General features: G+C 33.9%; 1 protein-coding gene across 1 annotated transcript in view; it reads left to right on the top strand.

Annotated features, from left to right (window-relative positions):
* LOC145254918 (divergent protein kinase domain 1C-like) overlaps window positions 1–24833 on the top strand; it is a 29651-nt gene extending 4818 nt beyond the window's left edge. The window contains exons 2-4 of the mRNA XM_080113884.1: window positions 7169–7351; window positions 13147–13995; window positions 20082–24833. Of these exons, the coding sequence (XP_079970010.1) occupies window positions 7199–7351; window positions 13147–13995; window positions 20082–20312 (1233 nt within the window). The 5' untranslated portion in view covers window positions 7169–7198 and the 3' untranslated portion in view covers window positions 20313–24833. The remainder of the gene's footprint in view (window positions 1–7168; window positions 7352–13146; window positions 13996–20081) is intronic.
* The last annotated feature ends 470 nt before the right edge of the window (window positions 24834–25303 follow it).

Here is a 25303-nt window from a genome sequence, read left to right as displayed (position 1 = left end):
TACCACACAAGCTGAAAGGCCCAACATATACAATCAACAGTATGTTCTTTTATATGACAATAAAAATATGGGAATGTGAAACATTTGTTGATCATCATTCAATCCTGGGCAATGTCGGATCTCCCTGCTATTATTATTGAAAATTTCAAATAACAAACTTTACAAAATCAAATGGACTATCATTTTTTCACCCCGAAATCAACAATTTTCGACAGGGGAGGAGGGGTGTCAACACAAAAGGTCTTCTCGTGACGACGAGCGGTTCTACGCATGCGCCAGAGACGTCATGACCTGATTTACTTTAAATAGTTGAAAAACTGATAAATTTCATGTACGTCGTGTTAGGTCAGTTGATTAGCGCGTTGGTTCATTATCTAAACGTTTTGGGTTCGAATCGTGGTGTGAGATGTCTTTTTTTTTTTCAATTTTTTTAAATTTAAATATTGAGCCAGTGTTATTTAACGTAACGTAACATTCATTTTCTGTTTTTTTTTTTACTTCGCTTATCCACCCCCGACCACACACCCAAAAACACCCACCAATTTTTTAAATTTTAATATCGAAACTGGCTTATTTAAGCCATTTTTCACGTGTTCGTTTTTCTGTTTTCATCATTCGTTTGCTTTACGTTAGTTTTTTTGTGTTTTTTTCTCGCTTAAGTTTTAACGTTGTTTTCTTTTTTTACTTCACTTATAAGAAACAAACCTGGTCATTGACGTTGTCGTCGTAACGCTCGACGACTTCCAGATGCGCATCTGTCAATTTGGTTCTTACTTAAATAAATTCAAACATCTTTCACTAACTCATTCTGGCTGGCCGATTTTATTTTCAAACTTCGCCTCAGGGTTTCTGGTTCGATCCTACCCCCCCCCCCCGCTGGGTTCTTTTTTATTTAACACCACACACACCTACAAACACCTCGGCAACGCCGGGTAGCCCCGCTAGTATAATATAAAGCTGTGTGTGTGTGTGTGTGTGTGTGTCTGGTCATGAATAGGCTCCTATATGGTTGACTATTTTAAAAAATGATTACATATAATGATAGAAGATGTATCAAGACACAGGAATGGGTATGTTTGATCAGGCAGAAAGGTGGTTCATTAAAATTGTGGGGTCTGCGTATGCGCCTGGTCCACAAAGTATAGAAATAAAAAATTTAAAAATTTAAAAAATATGTTTACAAGTGTTTTTGATATAGATGTACATAAGAATACTTTGATAAGTATGTTTTAACTTAAATAGGGATGGTATAATAAAATTGTGGGGACTGCGTTCATGCCTGGCCTCCATAGAATGGAAATAGGCACAAACTTTAATAAAGACTTTTCATATCTATCTGCGTAAGTATACTTCGATAATTATGTTTCAGTTTGAAGAAATATGGTATAATAAAATTATGGGGTGTTCGTTCGCGCCTGGCCTCCATAGAATGGAAATATGTTTTAACAAGGTTTTTTAATATAGATCCACAGAATATTGTGATAAGTGTTTCAGTGTGAATAGGTATGATATAATAAATTATGGGGTTTATCTATTTTATTTTTACTTTCATCATATTTTGCTTTGGTTTTGATACCCCCAAATTCGAAGCTATCTCTTTACAACCCTTCCTTTTCATAACGTATCATACTTTCATAAATCAGAGTCCATTTTCTGTAGGCTGTTTTTGAACCTAGTCAACGACAGATATTTTTGCTAGTATATATGTGTGTGTGTGTGTGTGTATAACTTGAGTTCCTTCAGCCATAATCGAAACCAAAACCAAAACTTATGAAGAATTCTTGATAAAATTATTAATAAAAAAAAAAAATAGATTACTGGAGTGCCATCAGTTATAATCGAAACCAAAAACAAACCTTATGAGGAATTTTTGGTAAAATTATTTATTACAAGAAATGAAAGTCGATAACAATTAAACGTCTCGGATGTAAGCATGACACAGAAAATAAATAAATAACACACACTGTATCGTATTAATATAATGAATATTTTTAGTTACAAATAAATGTATATATTTTTGTAAATCAACTAGAAATATTCAGTTATGGAAGTATAAAAAAGGGAAAATTGAATTACTCAAACTCCTATTCTTATTTTGAGTGTTATTCTCATGTTTTGGCTGACCTTCTTCAAGTATGTTTTGTGGAACTCTGGGATCTTCTGTCGAACTTGGAAATCTGCCTGGAATTTTAAACAGCGCTCTTTATTTAATCCACGTAATTAGCATTATTCATTCTGTCATTCATGACTGGGTAGAAGTCTTGAGTAATTTTTTGCAATTGTATTCATAGTATTCTTCATGCTCAAAATTGAACTTTCAATCTGCAGAAGAATGTCACCGAAAACTATTTTTTTTTTTTTTTTTTTAGTATTTTATCCATTTATGCTATGGATCATAAAATAATGCATATTAAGTACAAGAAAGTGTTTTAAATTTATTTTATTTTCAAAAAGAACTTTGATGGATGTTTGGACAAATACATAATTCATACAGATGGAGAAAATAAGTTTGTTTTGGGGTGAAGAAATAACTAAATAATGCGGAAGCTAATTTATGAATAATAATTAATTATAAAAAAAAAAAAACAGACAAAATAAGGAAAAAATCAAGAAATGAGTTACATCCAGATTTGAAAGATTTTGAATGTAGAAATTATGTTATAAAGCAAAAAAAGAAAAAATAGATGTAATGTTATGAAGTAAAAAAAGAAAAAAATATTTTAAAGTAAAAATAGAAATAATGTTTTAAAGTAAAAAAGAAACATTGTTTTAAAAAAAATAAATATTTTAAAGTAAAAATATAAATGATGTTTTAAAGTAAAAAAAAAAATGATGTTTTAAAGTAAAAAAAAAAATAAATGTTTTAAAGTAAAAATATAAATGATGTTTTAAAGTAAAAATATAAATGATGTTTTAAAGTAAAAAAAAATGATGTTTTAAAGTAAAAAAAGAAATGTTTTTAAAATAAAAAAAAATGTTTTAAAGTAAAAATAGAAATAATGTTTTCAAATAAAAAATAAATGTTTTTCTTTACATAGGCATCACAACTTGTCAAGGCCCAGAGACCATTCGAGGATAAGGGTTAAGAGTGTACAGTAGTCAGTTGGACAATATAGTAATCATTAGTAATGGAAATTCGGTAAATTTGTTAACTTACATGTAACGACTCTTCAAAAACTTGTTTACGTTGGACTTGAAGACAATCAGATTATAGTCAGCTGGAAAGCAAGAAAATGGAAGACAGTTCCACAGGCGTGCACTTCTAAGAAAGAAGCTTTGTTCATGGTTTAGGCACAGATAAAGAGTGGGGGTAATTATTGATAGTGTTTTCAGCTAGACGAGTGTTTCTTGTGAAAGTTTGGCGAGGGGGGACCATAGATTAGAGCTCAGTCAAGCACTTGCCATGAAAATAATGATAAAGCAGAGACAAACTCGCAACATCTTTTCTGTGAGAAAGAGGTAGCAGGGAAGAGAAAAGGACATCTTCCACTAGACTACGAAATCTATTTTGAATATCAAGGCAGGACAAGTCCTTTTTAGCAGCTCCTGCCCAGATGTGGCAACAGTACTCCATATTTGGACATACCTGGCTCTTATATAGATAGAGAATTGCATCAGCACTGAGATATCTACTGAATCAATAGAAGCATCCCACCATTTTTCCAGCAGCCTTGGCAACAGATTTGATGTACGTGTTCCATTTCAGATCAGGAGTAAAGGTCAATCCCTGAAGCTTGTCAAAACATGAGGCCTCCCCAAGACGAGAGCCATTCATTTCAATTGATGCCAGATGGGGATCAGAGCGTTGATTATGTAAAGATAAAAACTTGGTTTTAGATGCATTAAAAGTAACCAGCCACTCCTTTCCCCATTTTACCACATGCTCAAGATTAGAGAAGAGAGAATCGGAGAGAACTTGGTCATTTACAGTCTTAGATGTGCTACCATAGATGGTAGTGTCATCAGCATAAATGTCTATGAATGATGTAAGGATGTGATTTGGAAGATTATTAATGTAGATCAGGAAGAGAGTTGGGCCCAGGATGGACCCCTGTGAGCTTCTGATTTCTTCCCATCAACTACTATTCTTATGAACCTATCAGAGAGAAATGATTTAATAATTGAGAAGATATTTCCAGCTCTACCATAGCTGGAGAAGGCCTTTGGTATGTCAAGATCAATTGCCCTAGAAAGGTTATTTGCTGAGAGATTCATTAATCCTATGAGATATAACTGTAAGCACATCTGCTGTAGATCTAGCAGAATGGAAGCCATATTGTGTGTCACTAAGAAAGTTATTTTTGCTGAGATGGTTGATTACTTCTGTATTTAACACAGATTCCAGCAACTTACTCATGACGCACAGGAGACTTATTGGCCTGTACTGAGAGAGAGATTAGCGATCACACAGAGCATACTGATGAGATTTTCCAGGGCAATGGGAAGCAGTTCTCCTTAAGACAACGTTTAAACAGTAAGTAAGGGTGCTAGTTGTGGTTGAAGTTTTTTGAGTACTATAATTGGAATACCGTCAGGGCAGGTTGCTCAAGGTTTTTGATTAGCTTGGCAACATCACGTACATATATTTGTATATCACATAGTGTGTTTTCTGATACAGGAGGAAATATTGGGGGTTGGCGGCCTTGGTCGTAAAGGGTAGAATTAGCTGCAAAGTTCTTGGCAAAAGTTTGGCTTTGTCTAATGCTGACGAGATGACATCAGGTCCATTGATGATAGTTGGGATAGAGCGTAGGCTTCTGTTCAGGATCCTGTTTCCTATTTGCTAAAACTTTAAAGTAAAAAATAAATAATGTTTTCAAGTAAAAAAAGAAATAATGGTATAGAGTAATAAAAGAATGTCAATAAGTAAAAAATGAAGTTTAGAAAGTAAAAAAATAATGTTAAATATTAAAAAAATAATGTTATATATTAAAAAAATAATGTTAAATATTAAAAAAATAATGTTATATATTAAAAAAATAATGTTAAATATTAAAAAAATAATGTGATACAGGGTGGGCCAAAATAAGGGTCCTATCTTTAAATTTGAATAACTTCCACAATATAAAAGTTAAACTCACTAAACTTTATGTGTGTGTAGACTGACCCTTCAGAGATTTTTTGAAATAAACAAAACAAATTTTGGCCGAAAAACACTTCTTAAAACTTACAAAAACTAAAGTATTGTTTTTTACACTGTTTTGAGTTTTTTAAGCAAAAATAATGTTTTCTAAATGGGCGCCGTTGGCGGCTTCACACTCTTCGGCTCTTTTTAAAACATTTTCCATAACAGTTTGCAACATCTGAGGACTTATGGCTCTTATTTCTGCTTCAATATTTGCTTTCAGTTCCTCAATATTGTTTGGTTTATTGGCATAAACCTTTTCTTTGAGGTAACCCCATAAGAAGAAGTCAGGAGCTGTAAGGTTGGATGATCGTGGAGGCCATTGAATTTCGCAACTGCGAGAGCTAATCTGATTTCCAAATATACCCTGTAAAAGTGTAAGGGTATCTCTCGCAGTGTGTGCTGTGGCTGCATCCTGTTGGAACCACATCCTGTCAGGTTTGGCGGCAACCCATGGTTGCAAGAAATTTTGCAGCATTTCTCGGTAGCGGTCACCCGTTACTGTTACCTGATTTCCGGCATCGTCTTCAAAGAAATAGGGGCCAATTATCTCTTCAGCAGTAACGCCACACCACACCGCGCACTTGAGTGGATGTAATGTGTGCTGCTGAATTATCCTTGGGTTCTCCGTACCCCATATTCGGCAATTTTGTTTATTGATGAACCCATCAAGATGAAAATGGGCTTCATCCGACATTATTAGTTTTTTGAGAAAATCGGGATCATCATTGGCCAAATCCTGGAGTCGCATAGCGTACTCAAGTCTTTTTTCATTATCTCAAGGTTGAAGTTCTTGAACTAGCTGCACTTTATATGGAAAATATCCTCTTTCTCTTAGCATTCTCCGAAGTGAGGTTCGAGAAATGCCAAGTTCTTTTGATCTCCTCCTTGTGGATGTGGATGCATCCTCCTCCAAACTTCTCTCCAGTTCCTCGAAATTTTGAGCTGTTCGTACAGTACGAGGCCTACCACTTCTCGCCATGTCGGATATTCCTTGTTGGTCCCTAAAACGAGCAATAATTCCTCGGATTGCTTTTGCCGAAGGAGAGTTTCTGGTGTTGTAATGACGCCGATAGATGAGTTGAGTCTCCGAAATCGACTCATTGGATTTAAAGTACCACTCTATTATGAGGGTACGTTCCTTAGGGCTAATACAGCTCATGCTTGCTTCGGAAGGGGTCCTTTACTTATTCTGAAAAAAATCAACAAAAAAAATCAATAAATAAAAAAGTTATGAATTTTTAAAAATAGGACCCTTATTTTGGCCCACCCTGTATATTAAAAAATAATGTTAATATTAAAAAAATAATGTTATAAAGTAAAAAAATAATGTTATATATTAAAAAAATAATTTTATATATTAAAAAAATAATGTTAATATTAAAAAATAATTTTAAATATTAAAAAAATAATGTTATAAAAGAAATGTTATAAAGTAAAAACAATATAAATTACAATATTATGATATTAGATTGAGTGAGAGTAGAGTTATGAGTAAAGAGAACTGAAAACTTGCATTATTTTTTCCCTGTCGCATCGCCGCAATATTCCTTCTTTGTGTCTGTTTTACAAGTACTTTAATGGAATGTGCTATGATGAAATCATTGCACTTGTGCCCTATCCTTGTGACATATCCTTGACTAAACTGTCAAGTAGCAAAATTCCACCCCTTCACTGTAGAGGTCTTTACAGGAACGTTTTAATAATTTCTTCCTTCAAACTGCTAGACTTTGGAATTACCACTCTCCGTTTCCTGCTTCCCTGACTGTACTAACATGCAGAAATTTAACTGTAATATGGACATCGTGTTCATCTCTTCACAGAATATCCTCTAGACATGATCCAAAATAGTAAATCTTTACATTTCAAGTGATAATACATCTTGCTTGGAGTGAGCAAAGAGTAATAAAACAATAGTATGAATCAAATCCAGTCTATCATTGGATGTACATCATGTGATGTTACGTTTCTTTTTAATTTTAATAAAATGTATTAGATGATGATGATGATGATGATTTTTCCTCTTCTCGTTCAATATTTCAGGAAACAGCTGGCAATGTCGACGATGAAATCATGAGTGCGATCAAGTTGAAAAAAGACAGGATTTACATCCTTGCTTTGTTTAGTGCCTTCATCTTCTGTTCTTATGTTGTTTTAAATATTTTCTCACTTTGGCAAGCATCGACCTGTTCAAATGACGTCAGTCGCAAGTTTCTACAAGATTTGGTAAGAAATACACAATTGTTTATTTCATCGTCTTTTTCTACCCTCTATTATGCAACAAAAAACATTTTCTCTTTATAAATTTACAATTCTTTTATGATTTTAAATTTTTGAGATGAAGATTTTCAATTTCTATTGAATTATTTAGACTACTGTTCTCATCTTGAGCATTATTCTTACAACATTTCGACCGATGTTGTAACATTGTCCAAGAACTAACAAATTGTAATCTCAGTCGCAAAGAAGACTAAGAATAGAAAAGGACATCAAATCGCTTTTCTTTTTTTGTAACAATGACATTTATTTCTTCATTGTAACGGCTGTGATATCGCCCACATCTTGAATGTGATCCACACATTTCACATGATCTCAAACGTTCTTCACATCTCTAATGTAATCTCAAACCTTATTCACATGTCTAATGTGATCGTCCTCTTTTTTTTCTTTACCGGTGACATATGCATTTGCATATGTGAGTCCTGAACTCTTGAATCTGCACAGAATTTTGAATTTTTCATTTAATTCATGGGAGTAGCATGCTCTTGTTCTGTCAGCCATGAGTAAATGTTTTAAGTATTTCACAATTGTATTCTTAGTATCAGCCACACTGAAGATTTAACCTTCAATGTCTAGAAGAGTATTACTTCGAAACCCATGGTGTAACGGATAAAATATTAAGTAAAATTCAGTTTTGTACTGAGATACATTTAAAACATATTTACATTTGTCAACAGTTCAAAGTTCACTTATCAGTTTATATATCTTTTCAACCGACAAGCCACCATATATTTTTTACTCGATCATATCTTTTTTTTTTATCACGGTATCATAGTCCACAAAATCCTTTTCTTTTTTTTTTTAAAGTTTGTTGTTAAATTATATATCATATTTTTCTCCAATCTCTTTTCTACAGCATTTCAATCATGCTAAAATCTCCAACTCTCCAAAATATTGCATGTAAAACCAAATGTCTATTGCTTTCAAATGTTTCCTTTTCTCTTCCCTCCTCTTACCACCACTCTCTTGCCTTCTCCTTTTCCTATTACCATTTTGTTAAGTCAAGCCAAGCCCTGGCAAATAGAAATGAAAAAAATTAAACTAAATAACCAAGCAATCAACCACAGTAAACAAAGCCTTGCGACCTCCTCCATCTATTGACTGCCCAGTGATATTTAGAAAGACAGAGAGAAAAAATCAGACAGCATCATACTCTATTATTCAATTAATTGGAATTCTTTTTGAGGTGAGTAAATTTGTATTATTTATCCACTTCGGGGCCTGTGGCACAGTGAATAGAGACATTGAATCTCTATGTTCCAGGTGAATATTGTCTGAAGATTGCAGTTACAATCCTACTCAAAGCAGGCCAGAGGCTTAGTTGGCCAAAAACGTGGTGAGACAACAACTATGGAAGGCAGTAATTACTGAAGATGCAGTCAGGAGATTCAGTATTCCTATTCCGTCACCTGACGAAGGCCAGAGGAATAGTTGGCCGAAACATTGTGAAATAACAACTAAAAGATGAGGATAATAGTTCGTTTGCCTTACTTTCCTGGTCTCTCTCCTTTATAAATCTGGCAGTATTCTTTGTTTTTCTTTTCTTAGTCCATTTCAAATCCAATCGCTCAATATTTTTTTTTTTTTTTTTAAGTTATTATTTATCTGATGAGCAAGCATATGTTCTTTCATCATATCACAGATACAATTTCCTACCATCAAACTGATTTGGTGTCTCATTTCTCTGCACTCTGCAAAAAAGTTGAAGTGGGGGTTGCAAATGTTAGATGATAATAATTAAGAATAACAAAAAATAATTACTAATTTTACCTGATCATGACTGAATGAATAAGAATAATCTATCCCTGTAGATTAAATAAAGGGTTCAGTTTGAAATTCCATATAGATAATTCATTCGATATGAAGATTCCCGAGTTTAATAAGATGCACATGAAGAAGGTCAGAAGTTACATCAGCCAAAATGCTATGAAAGTAACAACAGTAATAATATTCATCTTTATCTCCATCATTATCTTCTTCTTCATCTTCTTGTAGTTAATGTTCATTTTACATGCTAACATGTGTTGAACGAGTCTTAGAAATCCGACTTCTGAACTAACCTATCTCTTGCCAGGTTATTTAAACTACATAACCGGAAATACAACAGATTTGCTTTGGAAGTCATTTTTTTAGTTGGGGCAAGGTTTTTATAGGTTAAATGCACGTTTTGATGTCAAACCCAGTGAGATGATGAGGACCAGAGGTTTTATTGAGACACGATTGCCTACCAAGGATAAAGAGCGTTTTACCTTAAACTCTGAGATGAGAATAGTAGTCTAAATAATCCAAGGGCATAACCAGAAAGGACCAAGGGGGAGGAACCCAAACTTTTGTAGCAAAAGTTTTACAAAATGTTGTGTTCGTTTCAGTAAAGTTTTGTTTCGTTTCATTCATTTTTTATGATTAAGACAACCTTACAATTGCAATAATGCTCATTGAATGTTCTTATAATGTGAAATTTAAATATTTTGATTAACTTATTATTATTTTTTTTTAAATAATTACTCTTGTCAAATTACTCAACTTTATTAATAAATGCAATTTTTGGTTTACCCTGATTATAACTTTTCATGTTTCATAGTTAAACCTTGATACCTTTTGCCACATTCTGGTTGTAATTGAATACTTATAGTAGCAATACCACATGAAAAAATTTAAATGGCTTAAAATATTTCAATATTGGTATATATAGAAAGAGCCTGATAAGCTAAGAAAGAATTTTTTTAAATTTTTAAAATCCAATTAAAATCAAGGAAGTTATGACTATTTTTATGCCCTGCGTGTTTAGATGTTTTCCCCTTTTTAAGACCATATGCATTTTGTCACATTTTTTGCATTACTTTTTCAGTAAAAATGTTATATCTTTGTTATGCTGTGTCTTTGTTTTAACACAAGACTAAGCAATGAAATTTGCCATATAAGTGTATTTTTATGCAAGGAATCTGAATATGCTATTGAAAATCTCCAGAAATGAATGGTTTCCGAATAATCTGCAGTAAATACACATAAATATGCTGCGATTGCTTAAAAATACCATGTATTCATTAAAAGAAAAGGAGTTAGAGAACTCAAAGTTTAGTTGTAATGCATTTTATGTGCCAAAAACTGAAATCAAAATCCAGGATTGGTTAAAAATGAATATATTGCAATATTTCTTTGGTATTATTATAGATTAATACCTTCTGTTACCCCTCCCCATTGACCACCTCTCCAAAATATGTGATTCTACCTTTATAGACAATTGCATGTGAACAACTTGAAAAACTTTAATAAAAGAAACAAAAATTATTTTAGAATTTAATGTAAAATGATTTCTCATTTTGAATCATTCCAGCGTTTTAGGGCAGTTACCCTCCCACCTTTTCCTATGATAGATAAATCCTGGGTGTTTTTTTGCTTGTTTGTTTTCTAAAACGCGATTATGCATGGTTTTAAGAGGGTCTTTGTGCAATTATGAGAAGGTAGGGAGCTTGCCACTCTGACTTTGGGTTAATGATAGGGCTAAGGAAAATTATGTGTGAACATCCTGAAGACTTGATAGAAATAGAACAAAAACAATTTTAGAAATTAGAGTGGGGGTTGGTTTCACAGAAATGTAAAATAATTCACCATTTCAAGACAATCCTAGCATTTTAGGACAGTTGACCAATTTTTTTTTTTTTTTTGGGGGGGGGGGTTAATCATGTGCACTTTTCTTTAAACGTTTTAAATGCTTTTCTTTTTTTTATGTTTATATGAGCTCACAGAGGAAGTTTGTTTAGTGGGGAGCTCTGCCACTTGTACTTAGCGTTATTGTTAAGGTTAAAGGTTTTAGGCGGAGGCTTGCCACTCGTACCTAGGATTAGACATAGAAATAAGTGATTTTTTTTAAGAGGGTGTTTGATACGCATTGTGAAACTTTACAAGAATTATGACAAACAGACAAAAATAAATGTTATTTAAAAAAGTGACGTCCCTCTAACAGAAAACATGATGCTTGGAAAAACATCAAGTATTTAAATTCTATTTAAATATAAAAAAAGAAACAAGTTTTTGCTAAAGCTGGCAAATTGTTAAAAAATTTGAATTAATGTTATTTTGATTTTTAATTACATTTCATGTCTTTTCCTACCGTTGTTATTTTTTAACTGAGCACCTCCTACAAATATTTAAATATTGATTTTTTTTTTTTATTTTATTTTTTTTTTTTAAATAATCGGATAGATTACTTTCCATTCGATAATAATTCACTGAAAACATTTTTTAAGGAACGAGAATTAGAAGTGTGTGTACCGTTCATACACGTGAACCAAAACATCATATTTCACATTTTCGCTTGTTAAAATATTTTAAAATTTACTACTACCCAATTTTTAAAAATATTTGTATGGTTGATAACAAAATAGCTCTAACTAAACATGCAAGAATTTTTTTTATAACCAGATTTTCAATTAAAAAAAAAATCGATTTGGAATAAAAAATAAACAACAAAAACAAAACGTTTGTTTACGCCATGTTATCGCTGCTGCTGCTACTATCACTACTACTAGAGAAGTCTTGATTCAAATTCATAACAATTTTTTCGGATATTATGTTTTTAAATTGCTACGTACCACTAGAGAAACCCCTGTCCAATCATCTTTTTAGCGAATAAACATAGTAAAAAGATTGTTTTATTTATTAGTGAGTGTCCGAAGAAAATTTTTTTCAGAACTTTCAATACTCATCATTTTGAAATCTTTTCTTTAACACAACAAAAAACAAGTGTTCAAATGAATTTCGGACACTCGAAATTATTAAAAATGACATCTCTTTTGGCTAATTTCCAAATTTCATTAAAAAATTCTTAACAGAAACATGGTACGAATGTTTAGAAATCGGGAGGGTCGTTACAAAATCTTACCAAAAATGACGTTTTATGATGTTCACATTTTTATCACTTTATTTGCTTAAAACTCTAAAAATATATAATGTATGTTATTATTTACTAATTCATTTGAAAGTATATTCATTTCTGAACAAAATAGTGGTATTTTAAAGACTTAAAGTGCTTTGGTTTTTAAAATATGACTATTTTAGCAGAAACCCCTTGAAATCTGTGATTATCCAAAGCGTTTTAACGGCCATGTGTATTGCTACTTATAGATATATGAAGGAAAACAAAAAACAAATAAAACGATACAAAGTTTCATTTCGATTGCATACAAAAAAAATGAAAATAGATTAGTAAAAATTTTTAACAAAACAGAACAAAATGAAGCAAATCCAACTCTGCGAAATTCTCCTATAGATAGATAAACTGTGAGTAGTTATTGTGAAATGGCAGGCAAAATCAATTCATAAGCAATAAATAATTACCCCATTAGCAAACAAATTATTTACAACTATCTCTGACTGCTCTACTGGTGCTTTAAATTAGAGAAAAAATTTTGGTTGACTTCTTTAAGAAGGGGTTCAAAAAACCACGGCTGGCTACACCCTTGAAATAATCCAAGTAAGCCAAACTTTTTAATTTTTTTATTTTGTTCTTCATGCATTCGGGCAACACCGGGTAGTCCTGCTAGTTACTGACAAGTCTCATACTAACAATGATGATCTTGGTATTTATTTCATAGCAATTTAGATTGTTACGTGCCTACCTTCCATTGTAGATCTTAGTAATGAGCCATTGCCAGGCCTTTTATAGGCATCTCATTAATTGATTTATAAAAAAAACAAGTTTTAAAATTTAATATTGGTTATTTTTCCTATTAATTTTCCAGTGCTCTTTGTACAAGAAAGAAGTGGTGGCTGGCAATCTATGCCATTCCATTTGCGTTAACCATACCATCCGTTACCGAAAATGCACCAACTACCGAGACGGCAAAGTTGTCATGATAGCCGATGCAGACAACAAACCATTTCCGATGATTCTCAAATCAGCAAAACACACTTTCAAAGATTTTGACAGCATTTCCTTTAAAGTTGGCAACCAGCGAAGGTATCCATATTTTGACACCTTCTGCCAAATAATCCGGGATTCTGTTTTGTTGAATCTTGGCTTTAATTTGACTTCTGAGTTGGATGAAATTGGACAGGTGTGGTCGATGGACACACAGACGTTCCTCGAGAGTACAAAATGGTCCAGGCGGGCATATGTCACCCTCATGGATAGCGTCTGGCCTCTCATTCAGCAGGATGAATATCTTCTTTTAAGGTTGAGCCAGCACCTGCCGTACATGCCGAAACTATACGGAACATGTGGATATGTTTATGCTGTTGAGTATGCACCCCCTTCCAAGCTGTTTTATTCCTCTGTTATCGAAGGGGGGTGGAGTGCTAGGGCCAAATTAGCCCTTGGAATTCTGGACGTGGTACGAGCGCTTGACTCTGATTTTCACGAACCATTACATATTTGCGATGTAAAGCCGGAGAATTTTGGAGTGAGTTCAACCAATAAACACGTAAAACTGATTGATACAGACTGCTTGCTACGGGATAGTACAATAAGAATGGAATTGCGCAACAAAACGTGTCGCACGGATCGAGACTGCACTTTTTTTGATTGCAAAGGATGGTGTCGAACGCAGAATAAAAAATGTGCTAATGAACGGATCAACACAAACTTACAGGTACGTTTCTTTAAAATTCTTTCATCTATCTTTATTATATACTAGCAGTTCAGCCCGGCTTTGCTCGGACCCTATGTACTGTTCATAACTTTATGTGCATATGTAATATATATATATATATATATATATATATATAAAAAGTTTGACTCGTGTCCAGGTAATCTACATCTAAAATGGCCGAAAACCGATTAAAAAGATTTTCCCAAATCTCAATATCCCTTATGTCAAATCTTGAGTCTGTAGACTAAAAATTTGTCATAATAGTTTGGTAGGGAAATGTACAGAGAGAGAGAGAAAGATACACACACACACACACACACACACACACAATTTCACTTTACTATCGGGGGTACCCGGCGTTGCCTGGGTGTAGAGGTGTGTGTTGGGGGGAAGGTAAATCAAAACAAAAGAATAAGCGAAGTAATAATCCTGCTTAAATATTATATAAAAAAAACATTAAAACTTCTTAAAAAATCATTGCCTGGGTGTTTGTAGGTGTGTGTGTTGGAGGGGGGGGGTAAAAAAAGTTTTGGTAGGTAGGTAGGATCGAACCCGAAGCCTTGAGGCGAAGGTGAAAAATAAAGTGTGAAAAAAACCTGGCACGTTACCCGCTCGGCCAGCAAAGAAGAGTAACTGAAACATTTAAGTATTAAAAACGGAATTGAATTGACAGGTGCAAAATTTTAATGAGGTCAAATAAAAATACCGCAGTTAATTTTTACCGCGAGGCAGTTTTTTGGGTTTGTTTACCCAACTTTGGCTGATTTTGTTTCCCAAGATGTTGGGTGTGGGGGGGCAGCTCCCCATAAAAAGGGGATTGTCCAAATTGAATAGCAATTGTCTGATATAAGGGGTTTCCCCTGCAGTGATCAAAAGCTGATTGCTTTCTGGATGTTCCAGCGCGATTGCCGGGGACTGCACCTTTGCTTCAGATCAGTTTTGCTTTTATATGAAAAGGCTGAACGAACGAAGCCGAAATAGCAAGAATTTTATAAAAGTCGACGTAAATAAATCTAGACGCAACGCACGTTTGCAAATTGTAGATATCATAATCTAGGGGGTATGTAAAAAGTTCTAAGACATAGTCCCCCCCCCCCCCCGAAACCGGGTGAAAAAAAGCTTTTCTTGGACATACAAAAACGTGTGTGTTGCATTTGCCTTTTATATTATATAGATAAAGTTATATGTATTTGCATAAGATTCACTCCAAAACTAATTAACTGATCAATATCAATTATAGAACACAATTGCTAGATGTAAGTGACACGCTTCTGGAGGTTGAAGGTTCAATCCTCAGTGTGGGCAATACTAAGAATACAATTGACTAATGGAGCAAGAGCATTAAATAAGGTTGGTTGGTTGTTTTTGTTTTACGGCATATCAACCTTTTTCAGGTTATTTAATGCCGAATCTAGTTATTTTGAGGAACGATTTTTAATGGAGTATATTTTTTTTTTAAGTCAGATTCTATTTAACCCATAGTTGGGACCCTAACAGGTACTACCACTCCGGGTCAGAGTGGACCTGGGAGCAATGGCAATTAAAGGGTGGCTCCACACTCCCTAAGGCCTCACCATCAGATATAGTTTTAGGTCATATCCAGGACCGTATTAAATAAGGGATTCCATTCGAAAGTCTGTGACGATTCCCAAGTTTAACACAAAAGATTTCTAAGTTTAACAAGATATATCTTAAGAGGGTTGGAGGTTATAGCGACCAAAACATTAAGATAAGAACTAAATAATTCAAATAATGCAACTTATCAATTCTCATCTCAAAAATTTATGAACATAATGTGTGTGAACACTTTTAAAAAAAATAATTTTATAATGTAGAGTTTAAAAAAAATGTAAAAAATATCCCTAAACAGCAACAAGATAACAGCAAATCTATATATTAATATGAGAGTGTGTGTGTGTGTTATTTTCTGTGTCATGCTTACATCCGGGTCGTTTAATTGTTATATACTTCCATTTATTTTATTTTTTTTTTTACATGGTAGTAACCACTTATAAAGGCCTGGAAGCCACTCGGGGATGAGGGTTATTGCATGTACAGTAATCAATGGGATAGTATCGTAGTAATCGTTAGTATTGGAGATTTTATAAAGTGTCTTGCTTAAGGGCGTGGTTCATCAGGAATTTGTTTATGTTGGACTTGAAGACATCCAAGTTGTACTCAGGTGGGAAACAGGCAGACGGAAGAGAGTTTCACTGGCGTGCACTTCTAAGAAAGAAGCTTTGTTCATGGAATCTATGTTTTGGTTTTGGCATAGATAAAGAGTGGGGAAAATTTTTGACAGTGGTTTCAGCTAGACGGGTGTTTATCGTGAAAGATTGGCAAGGGAGGACCAGAGATTGGAGCTCAGACGAGCCCTGCCATGGAAGTAACGATAAAACAAAGACAGGCTCGCAACATTTCTTCTGTGGGAGAGAGGTTGCAGGGAAGAGAAAAGGGCATCCCCTACTAAACCACAAAGTCTATTTTGTACTCTGTCAAGGCAGGATAGGCTGTTTTTAGCAACTCCTGACCAGATGTGGCAGCAGTATTCCATCCTTGGATGTACTTGGCTTTTATATAGATAGAGAATTGCATCAGCAGTGAGATATCTTCTGGAGCGGAAGAAGGATCCTACCGTTTTTCCAGCAACCTTGGCAACAGACTTGATGTATGTGTTCCATTTCAGATCAGCAGTAAAGCAGAAGCTTATCAAAACATGGAGCTTCCCCTAGACAAGAGCCATCTATTTCAATTGATGCCAGAAGGGGATCAGAGCATTGATGATGTAAAGATAGGAGCTTGGTTTTAGATGCATTAAAAGTAACCAGCCACCTCTTCCCCCACTGTACCATGCGCTCAAGAGGAGAGAGAATCAGAGAGAACTTTGTCATTTACAGCCTTAGATGTGCTACCATAGATGGTCATGTCATCAGCATAGATGTCAACGAATGATTTAAGTATGTGTTTTGGGAGATCATTAATGCAGATCAGGAAGAGAGTTGGGCCCAGGATGGACCCCTGAGGGATTCCAGCATTAATACTGTGGGCCTCTGATTTTTGCCCATCAACCACTACTCTTATGAGCCTATCAGAGAGAAATGATTTAATGATTGAGAAAATATTTCCAGTTATACCGTAGCTGAAAATCTTATGAAGTAGTCCCTTATGCTATACCTTATCGAAGACCTTTGATATGTCAAGAACAATTGCCCTAGAAAGGAAGCCTTTGTTAAGAGATTCACTAATCCTATAAGATATAACTGTTAGCACATCTGCTGTAGATCTGGAAGAATTGAAACCATATTGCATGTCACTAAGAAGCTTGTTTCTGCTGAGGTGGTTGACTACTTCTCTATTTAATATGAATTCCAGCAACTTACTCATGACACACAGAAGACTTATTGGTCTGTACTGAGAGGGAGATGACTTATCACCTGAATTCTTAAATACAGGGCAAACTGATGAGGTTTTATAGGGTGTTGGGAAGCACTTCTTAAGGCAAAGCTTAAACAGTTTTGTAAGTATGAGAGCAAGTTCTGGTTGAAGCTTTTTCAACACTATAATTGGAATGCCGTCAGGGCCAGTTGCTTTACTGGAATCAAGGTTCTTGATTAGCTTGGCAACCTCACGCACAGATATTTGTATATTGTATAGCGTCTTGTCTGTTATAAGAGGAAATACCAGGAGTTGATGGCCTTGGTCGCATAGGGTAGAATTAGCTGCAAAGTTCTTGGCAAATAGTTTGGCCTTGTCGGATGCTGACGAGATGACCTCTAGTTCATTGATAATGGTTGGGATAGAACATATGCTTCTGGTCAGGATTCTGTTTGCTATTTGCCAAAACTGGTGGGAACCAAGCCGCTGCTCAGCTACTTTGGATTTAACAGACTGCGCATATAGCTCCCTTGCATTTTTTATTACTCTTTTACAGTAGTTGCTGGCAGTCCTGAAAGCAGCTTTAGTCTCAGTGCATCTGTTACGTTGGTAGCTATGGAAAAAGTGATTTCTGTGCGCGATGGCAGCTGGGGAAAATCATAGCTGGCTGTTAGGTTTTTGCTGGAATTTTTTGGATGGTATGAAACGGTCTATGCCTACAATTAACCATTCGGTCAAGTCTGATACTATAGAGGACACATCCTTTTTAAACATAGAATGCAGGGGTAGATCAGATATAAATGTACAGAAGCTATCCCAGTCAGCCGTAGAGTATCGATATACTGTATGGTGGAGAGGTACGTCTAAAGACTTATTACTTTTCATTTTTATCTTAAGTGATACAACTGAGTGGTCGGAAGATCCCAGAGGAGATAGAACGGAACATGAACATAGTTCAGGGGAAGTTGTGAGAAAAAGGTCTAGAAGGCTTGCGTACTGACCGGAAGTATCGGGCACACGGGTGGGTTTGTGAACAATCTAGGTGAGGTCATAGGTAATGGTGAAATCATGACAGAACCTCTGTCTTGTTCGAGTGAGTCAGCCATTCTACATTGTGGACATTGAAGTCACCGCAAATGTGGATGTTAGTCGAAGGATGAGCAGACAGGATGTGGTCAATTTTCTCAGATATACTTTTAAAGATAGTAACTTCGCTGTTGTGGGGGCGATAGAGGGCAAATATAATTACGGTGGTGTAAGCAAGTGCAACCCGGAAGCACATATAAGGTAATTTAGGGTCTTTTCTGGAGATATCCCTATCACACGGAAAGCCATCTTTAATGTAGGCACATATTCCATGCCCATGGCGATCTTGTGGTCAGATTTAGATGTTATTTTAGAGTATCCTTTAGTTTAGTTATGAACTCGTCTAGGAAAGTGGTCGGCCCTATGCCAGTTTCGCTTAGGAAGAATATGTCCGGTTTCATCTCCTGTAATTGGGTTTCAAACTCTGGAAGGTTGGAACGTAGACCCCTGAAGTTGGAGAAGGAGACATGGTAGTAGGGATCTATGTTGGAGGATGAGGGGGATGCATTTGTGATGTTAGGCTGTGTAAGGTGTTAACTTTGGTCAAAATCGCCTGTTCCTTCTTTCATCAGATTTTTTCAATTATCGATTATTGATACGTATCGAAGACATTCCCATGCAAAACCCATCTAAGAACACAGCCAGGCACGTAAAGTACCTTCCTGTGTAATTTCATAAAAATCTGTCCAACCATTTTCAAGTTCATGGAATGAACACACACACACACACACACACACACACAAAGTTTCTTTTATATGATAGTAAATTGATAGGATATATATATATATATATATATATATATATACACACACACACAAAATAAGTAGTAAAACTAAACATTTCCAATAAATATAGGTTGTTTAAGGCTCCAACAATTCATACTAGAATTGTCTGCCAGAACCTGTGGCATAATGGATATAAATGCTAAATAATAATACATTCTGAAGGTTAATGGTTTAATCCTCAGTGCAGGCGATAGTATGAATACTTGAAGTACTTAAGTAACTTCTACGTAGTCATGTTTGATGGAATGAGAGCAAGCTATCTCCGTGGATTAAACAAAGGGTTCTGTTCAAATGAACCATGGAATGGATGCGTGTATACAAATGTATGAAAAGTGGCATCACCGGTGGGGGTTGGGGAGAGAACTATAATAAAAAGAGAAAAACAAAGCTCTTATGAGAGCTGAGATAACAATTAAGATCTTATGAGAGACGTAGATAATGTTCGCATTCATGTGCGAGGCGTGAAAGATGCTCGAGAAGGAAATCACGTAGGTGACATCACGACTGTAATAACAAGGAAATAAATGTTGTTGTTAAAAGGAACAAGCGAGTTGGAGTTATTTCCTATTCTTTGTCTTGGTCTCTTTTGTGACTGAAACTGCACACAATGTGTGTTGATCCTCGGACATTGTTACACAAAATGCCATGCAGATTTTTTAGTTCGACAGAAAGATGCTCCTGAATAAGGTTACATCAGCTGAAAGTGTAAGAATAACACCCCAGATGAGAAGGGTAATCTGAATAATTAAAATAATAAAATCGTTATGAAAAAGAAAATGTCTATCCCCACCCGTCATAAACAAAAAATGAAAATGTATCTTTACCATTTGCATATTTCAGGTTATATGTGAACACATCCTTCTCGGGAAGCATTTCTTTGTGGGTCTCCTGAAGAAGGCTCCTCTGAAGCTGCGTGAACAGTTATGGATGTTACTACAGCAGTGTGCCTTTCCCGTCACTTACAACAACAACTCGCTCGTGAAACATTACAAGCGGAAACATTTTTGGGAAATCTATCGGTTCCTCCAACGCAGCATTGGGATCGGAGTCAGACATCCGGGCGAGATATGACAGATATCTTTTTTTTTTTTTTGTTTGTTCTTGTTGTTTTTGTTGTTTTTCAGTTGAAACATGATCTGCTTGTTTTTTTGTTTTTTCACTTAAATCTCAAATTTAAAATTTGGGGTGAAGGGGGCTTTGAAATGATTTTGATATTTTTTAATATTTAAAAAAAATGTTTTTTAATACTTTTAAATATTTTTTAATGGCTTAAGCAAATCGTTTTTTAATGGCTTAACCAAATCGTTTTCTCAATTTATATCACATAATTGTTACATAACATTGCACTGCGAATGGATCATTCTTTACTAAAAATATTAGTTTGATATAAGATTATTACAGGTTTATTTAATAATTTTATTGTTTTAATTTATGCTAAATTTGCAAAGTTACTACATTGACGTATACAGTTAACCAAACAAACCTGTTTTGAGACTTATGTTGTCACCATAAGCATGACATGTAAGACAGGTGAATATAGAAAAAAGATATGAGCTTGCATAAGTCATTCTCTTTCCTTTCCACTACTTCTTCAGCAAGTTTTCAAACAATATAAATAAACCTAGACTTTTTGACCATGAAAACGGGCAAAAGTAATAACCCATTGACTAATAATAAACATTTTATGCCAAATTAATGGTTGTATATGATTAAATTTATATTCATTTTTGCATTAAATACTAATCCCTATTAATTCCTAACTGTACATCAGATGGATACCATAATACTTAGTTTGGGGCACCTTATTATATTAAAGATTCATACATAATTTTAGGCAGATCGATACAGTAGTTTATGAGAAAACCTCAAGATTAAATGTATTGATCTCTGCGTCGAATGGATACTATAATACTTAGTCTGCTGCACTTTATCATAGCAAAGGTCCATACAAAATTTCAGCAGATTGGCCTAGTAGTTTCTGAGAAAAAGTGAAATGGACAGAAAAACAGACAAAAAGAAATATATTATTATATAATTTTTGGGTTAGGGTTGTGGTTAAGATTAAGATGAAAAGAAACTGAACGGAGAACGAAAGAGTAGCTTATACAGGATAATATTTTTTTCATGTGCACTTGTCTTGTGTGCCATGCCTGAGATGGTAGCCACCTCCTTAAATTTTATCACCATACTAGTTAGGTCAGTATTTGTTATATATATATTATAACATATCTTTCTCTTTCCCTCTCCCTCCTCTTTCTTCCTATCTCTATCTCTTCTTCTCCTTTCTCTCTTACTCTTAACCCCCCCCCCACTCTCTCTCTTACTCTATCTTTATTTTTTAGTTGGTTCGTCACAATTGAGTTTAAATTACAGTGTGGTCCAAAATGATGTAACAATTTCTGATAGCATTTATTGTTTATTCTTTAAAAAAAACAAAAAAAAAACTTGGAATTTCGGTTCCATAGACTTTTCTTATGGATAAGTAAATTTTGTGTCGCATAAGTTCTCCATCATGTACCATCATTTTGTGCATTACAACTCACTAGTTTCTAATGTGCTCGATTCAAACTCCTTGGTGCTGAATCACTATGGTTACTCACACATTGAAGTTTGTAATGACCCTCCAAAAGTTGTCTCAGTCACAATGTTATTTTGTGTCCAGACTGATCGTGGCGGATCACTGCAATCTTCAATGTTATCCTGCATACTTCCCATCTACCTGAATAAATTGGGAAGTCATTTATTATGAGTCTGGTTGGAGTGGGGTTTTTTTTTCCAGAAAGTTCCTCCAGAATTGTCAAGTTTGGAGAGATGCTTTTGTCGCAAAGTTTACTTTGATCTTCTCCTGGACGGAATATCTTGCTGCTTGTTCAGTTTCACCCGGAAAATAAAAAGTTGGTTTAATTTTCATGATTGTGATAATAAATTGGAGAAATCATTTTGGATCATCCTGTTTTTTTTTTTGTTTTTTTTTTTGTTTTTTTTTTTACTGTATCCCACCTTTTTTTAAGTCCACTTGAATCCCTACTTCTTGTGAATGCGAGTTCTCTATTTTTTCGTTGAAATCCAATTTTTTTTAAGTAGGAAAAGTGATTTCTGACAGATTGCTTAGCCTTAACTGCTTATTTTTTTGTCTTTCTCTATTTTGCTTTATCTCTCTTTCTCTAGCTTTTTTCTCTTCCTCTTCTCCTTTTCATTTTGTCAGGTTAGTAAGGAAAACTGTGATTTCTGCCAAATCACTAGAGTCTTACATGCTTATTTTTTGTTGCTATTTGGCTGGATTTTATTCCTCTTTCTTTCTCTCTATCTCGCTTTATCTTTCATTCTCTTGTCCTATTTCTTTTCTCTTCTTCTTTTCATCTTTCCCCCCTTCTTTCCTCTCTCATGATAGTTCTCGGTGAAAACTGAAAATGTTAATTTTACCATGTAGGCTAAGGCTTCGAAAGATGATGAGATAAGAGGTGACTTTTGCATCGTCGAAGAATGACTTCCTGTCTCCTTCCCTTCCTCCCACATGCACATTCAATGACTCTTAGTTGAAACTGATTGGAGTTGCTTAGGAAAACGAAATTTGATTTTTCCACTGCCCATCTTTCATTACATATATTCATGCACATGGTGGGGATGGCATGGCTCCCAGATGGGAAAATTCGTTTCAACTTTTTTTTGACATTGGTCATTTACATTCTTGATTTGCATAAATTATTAATGCTCTTAGCAAACAAAAATTAAAAACCCAATCTATTTTTTTTTTTCATTACAGACTACAAAAGTCTTTTCTGTTTTTTATTACTGAGCAATTCATCAATTGATAATGAAACAATAATTCAAATGATAAAAACTAAAAATTATTATACTAGTTCAAAAAAAAAAAAAAGTTTTGAGAAATTCAAAACACATTTTTTTTTATATACAGGTTATTATAATGCAAGAAGTTGAAATATATCGGAGTTTAGAAGGAGGACAACAACAATGTGATTTTCTTTTTTAGTAAATCTTATATGGTTTAGTATTAATTTCTATACAGTGATTTATGTAACATAATTTACTGTGGGGGAGGAGAGGAGATATCTGTGTCATTGAATGTGGTAATGGAAAACAATATATCTAGTGCTTATGATCACATGGATTTAAAGAGATTTGATGAAGAGTTTTTACCTAGAAATATCATTGAGCAGTTAATCCTATATCAAATAAGATTTTCTATTTAAAAAAATATCATTTAATTTTTATCCTCCATCTCAACACCAGTGTATTTTTACTTCTTGCCTTCTATGACCTCTTTCTATACACATTATATTCAATGCTTCTAGCAAACAACATTATCTTATTACAATTTTATATTCCAAACATAATTTTCTATATATAGAGAGAGATCATAGAAGGCTATCACGTAAGAAGTGAAAATATGTCAGTGTTGAGAAGGAGGACAACAACAGTATGATTTTCTTCTTTTTTTTTAAAAATCTTATATGATTTAGTCTTAACGTCTACGCAGTGATGTAATGTGTGTGTGACCTAATTTACTGCGGAGGGGATATCTATGCTATTAGTTGCTGTAATGTAAAAGGAAAATACTATGTCTGTGCTTATGATCACATGATTTTAAGGATATTTTCAATGCTTATTATTTGACAAAGAGGTCTTACCTAGAAATATCATCGAACAGATGAGGTTAAATCAAATATGATTTATTAAAAAATAATATTATTTAATTAGAATTCATTATTGAGATGAGTATTATTTATTAATTTATTTATTGCGGACTATTATCCTCATCTTTCTTAGTTGTTGTTTCACAACGTTTTGGCTAACTATTCTTCTGACCTTCGTCAGGTAGTAACCATGATGGAATAGGAATTCCGAATCTCCTAACTGCAAATTTAAAATAGTATCACTTCATTTTTGTGCTCCATCTCAGCTTTGGCATATTTCCACTTTTTGCGTTGTAATAGTCATCTATGATCTCTCTGTATACATATACGCAATGCTTTAAGCAAACTATATCACTTTATTACAATTTTCAGTTATTTTAAATAAAAGTTTTGCCAATGTATAACGAGAACGCATTCCTTTCGATTAACACAAATATATTTCGAATGGATATTACATGTTAAGGCATTTCACGTTTGTACATACATTACCAGCTTTCACACTGCATTTATATCGAATAATGCTATGTTCACAAATTAATACTTAACATAATTCCAGTTTAATTTTAAAACTCTACATTAAAAAAAAATAGTATTTACTTTGAAATGATTCTTTTTTTGGAATGGTTTTATTTTTAATAAAATATGTTATAATCAAAATATATTTTTCAGTCTTTACTTTCATTTTTTTTTTTTTTTCAGAATGGTTTTATATTATAAAAGATATATATCTTTAAAGTTGACATAAAAATAGTTTTTACTTTGAAATATTTTTTATATATAAAACCATCCTCAGAAAAGTTTTTCAATGTCAAAACTAAAAGAAATATATTTTGATTATAACATCTATATAATTAGAAAACTCTGTGGACCTTCCAGCCGTGCTTGCTTGAATCTTTTCTTTGATCAGTGATTCCATTTTTTAAAAAAGGGATGAAAGGTGAATATATATATATATATATATATATATATATATATATATATATATATATATATATATGGGCGTAGCTCAGAGACTAAGGAATTAGGGTAGAAAGTCGTATGTTTTGGTTTCAATTCTAGTTAATGGCACCCAACTTATATATATATTTTTAGTTTTGATCTCACTACTATATATTAGGTTCAATATAATAATCTATAGAGAATTGTCTATAATAATAAATATGTAATCTGCATGAATTAAAATATATTTAAGCATATTTTATGACTAGGCAACGCCGGGCAGCCTGCTAGTATTATATTAAAAATAAAACCATTCGGTAATGGAATTACTTTAAAATAAAGATTAGTTCTTTGCAAGCAGAGTTTAAAAATTAAACTGGAATTTACGTAAGAAGGAATTTTTCTTTTGTTATACACTGGCAAGGCTTTCTGCTAAACAGAAGGAAGAAGTTGAAAAAAAAAATTGTT

Source organism: Euprymna scolopes, chromosome 30, assembly GCF_053919585.1.
Source record: "Euprymna scolopes isolate OS-2025 chromosome 30, ASM5391958v1, whole genome shotgun sequence".
NCBI lineage: Eukaryota > Metazoa > Mollusca > Cephalopoda > Sepiida > Sepiolidae > Euprymna > Euprymna scolopes.
The sequence above is the reverse complement of the archived record's forward strand: the minus strand, read 5'-3'. Positions and strand labels throughout refer to the sequence as shown.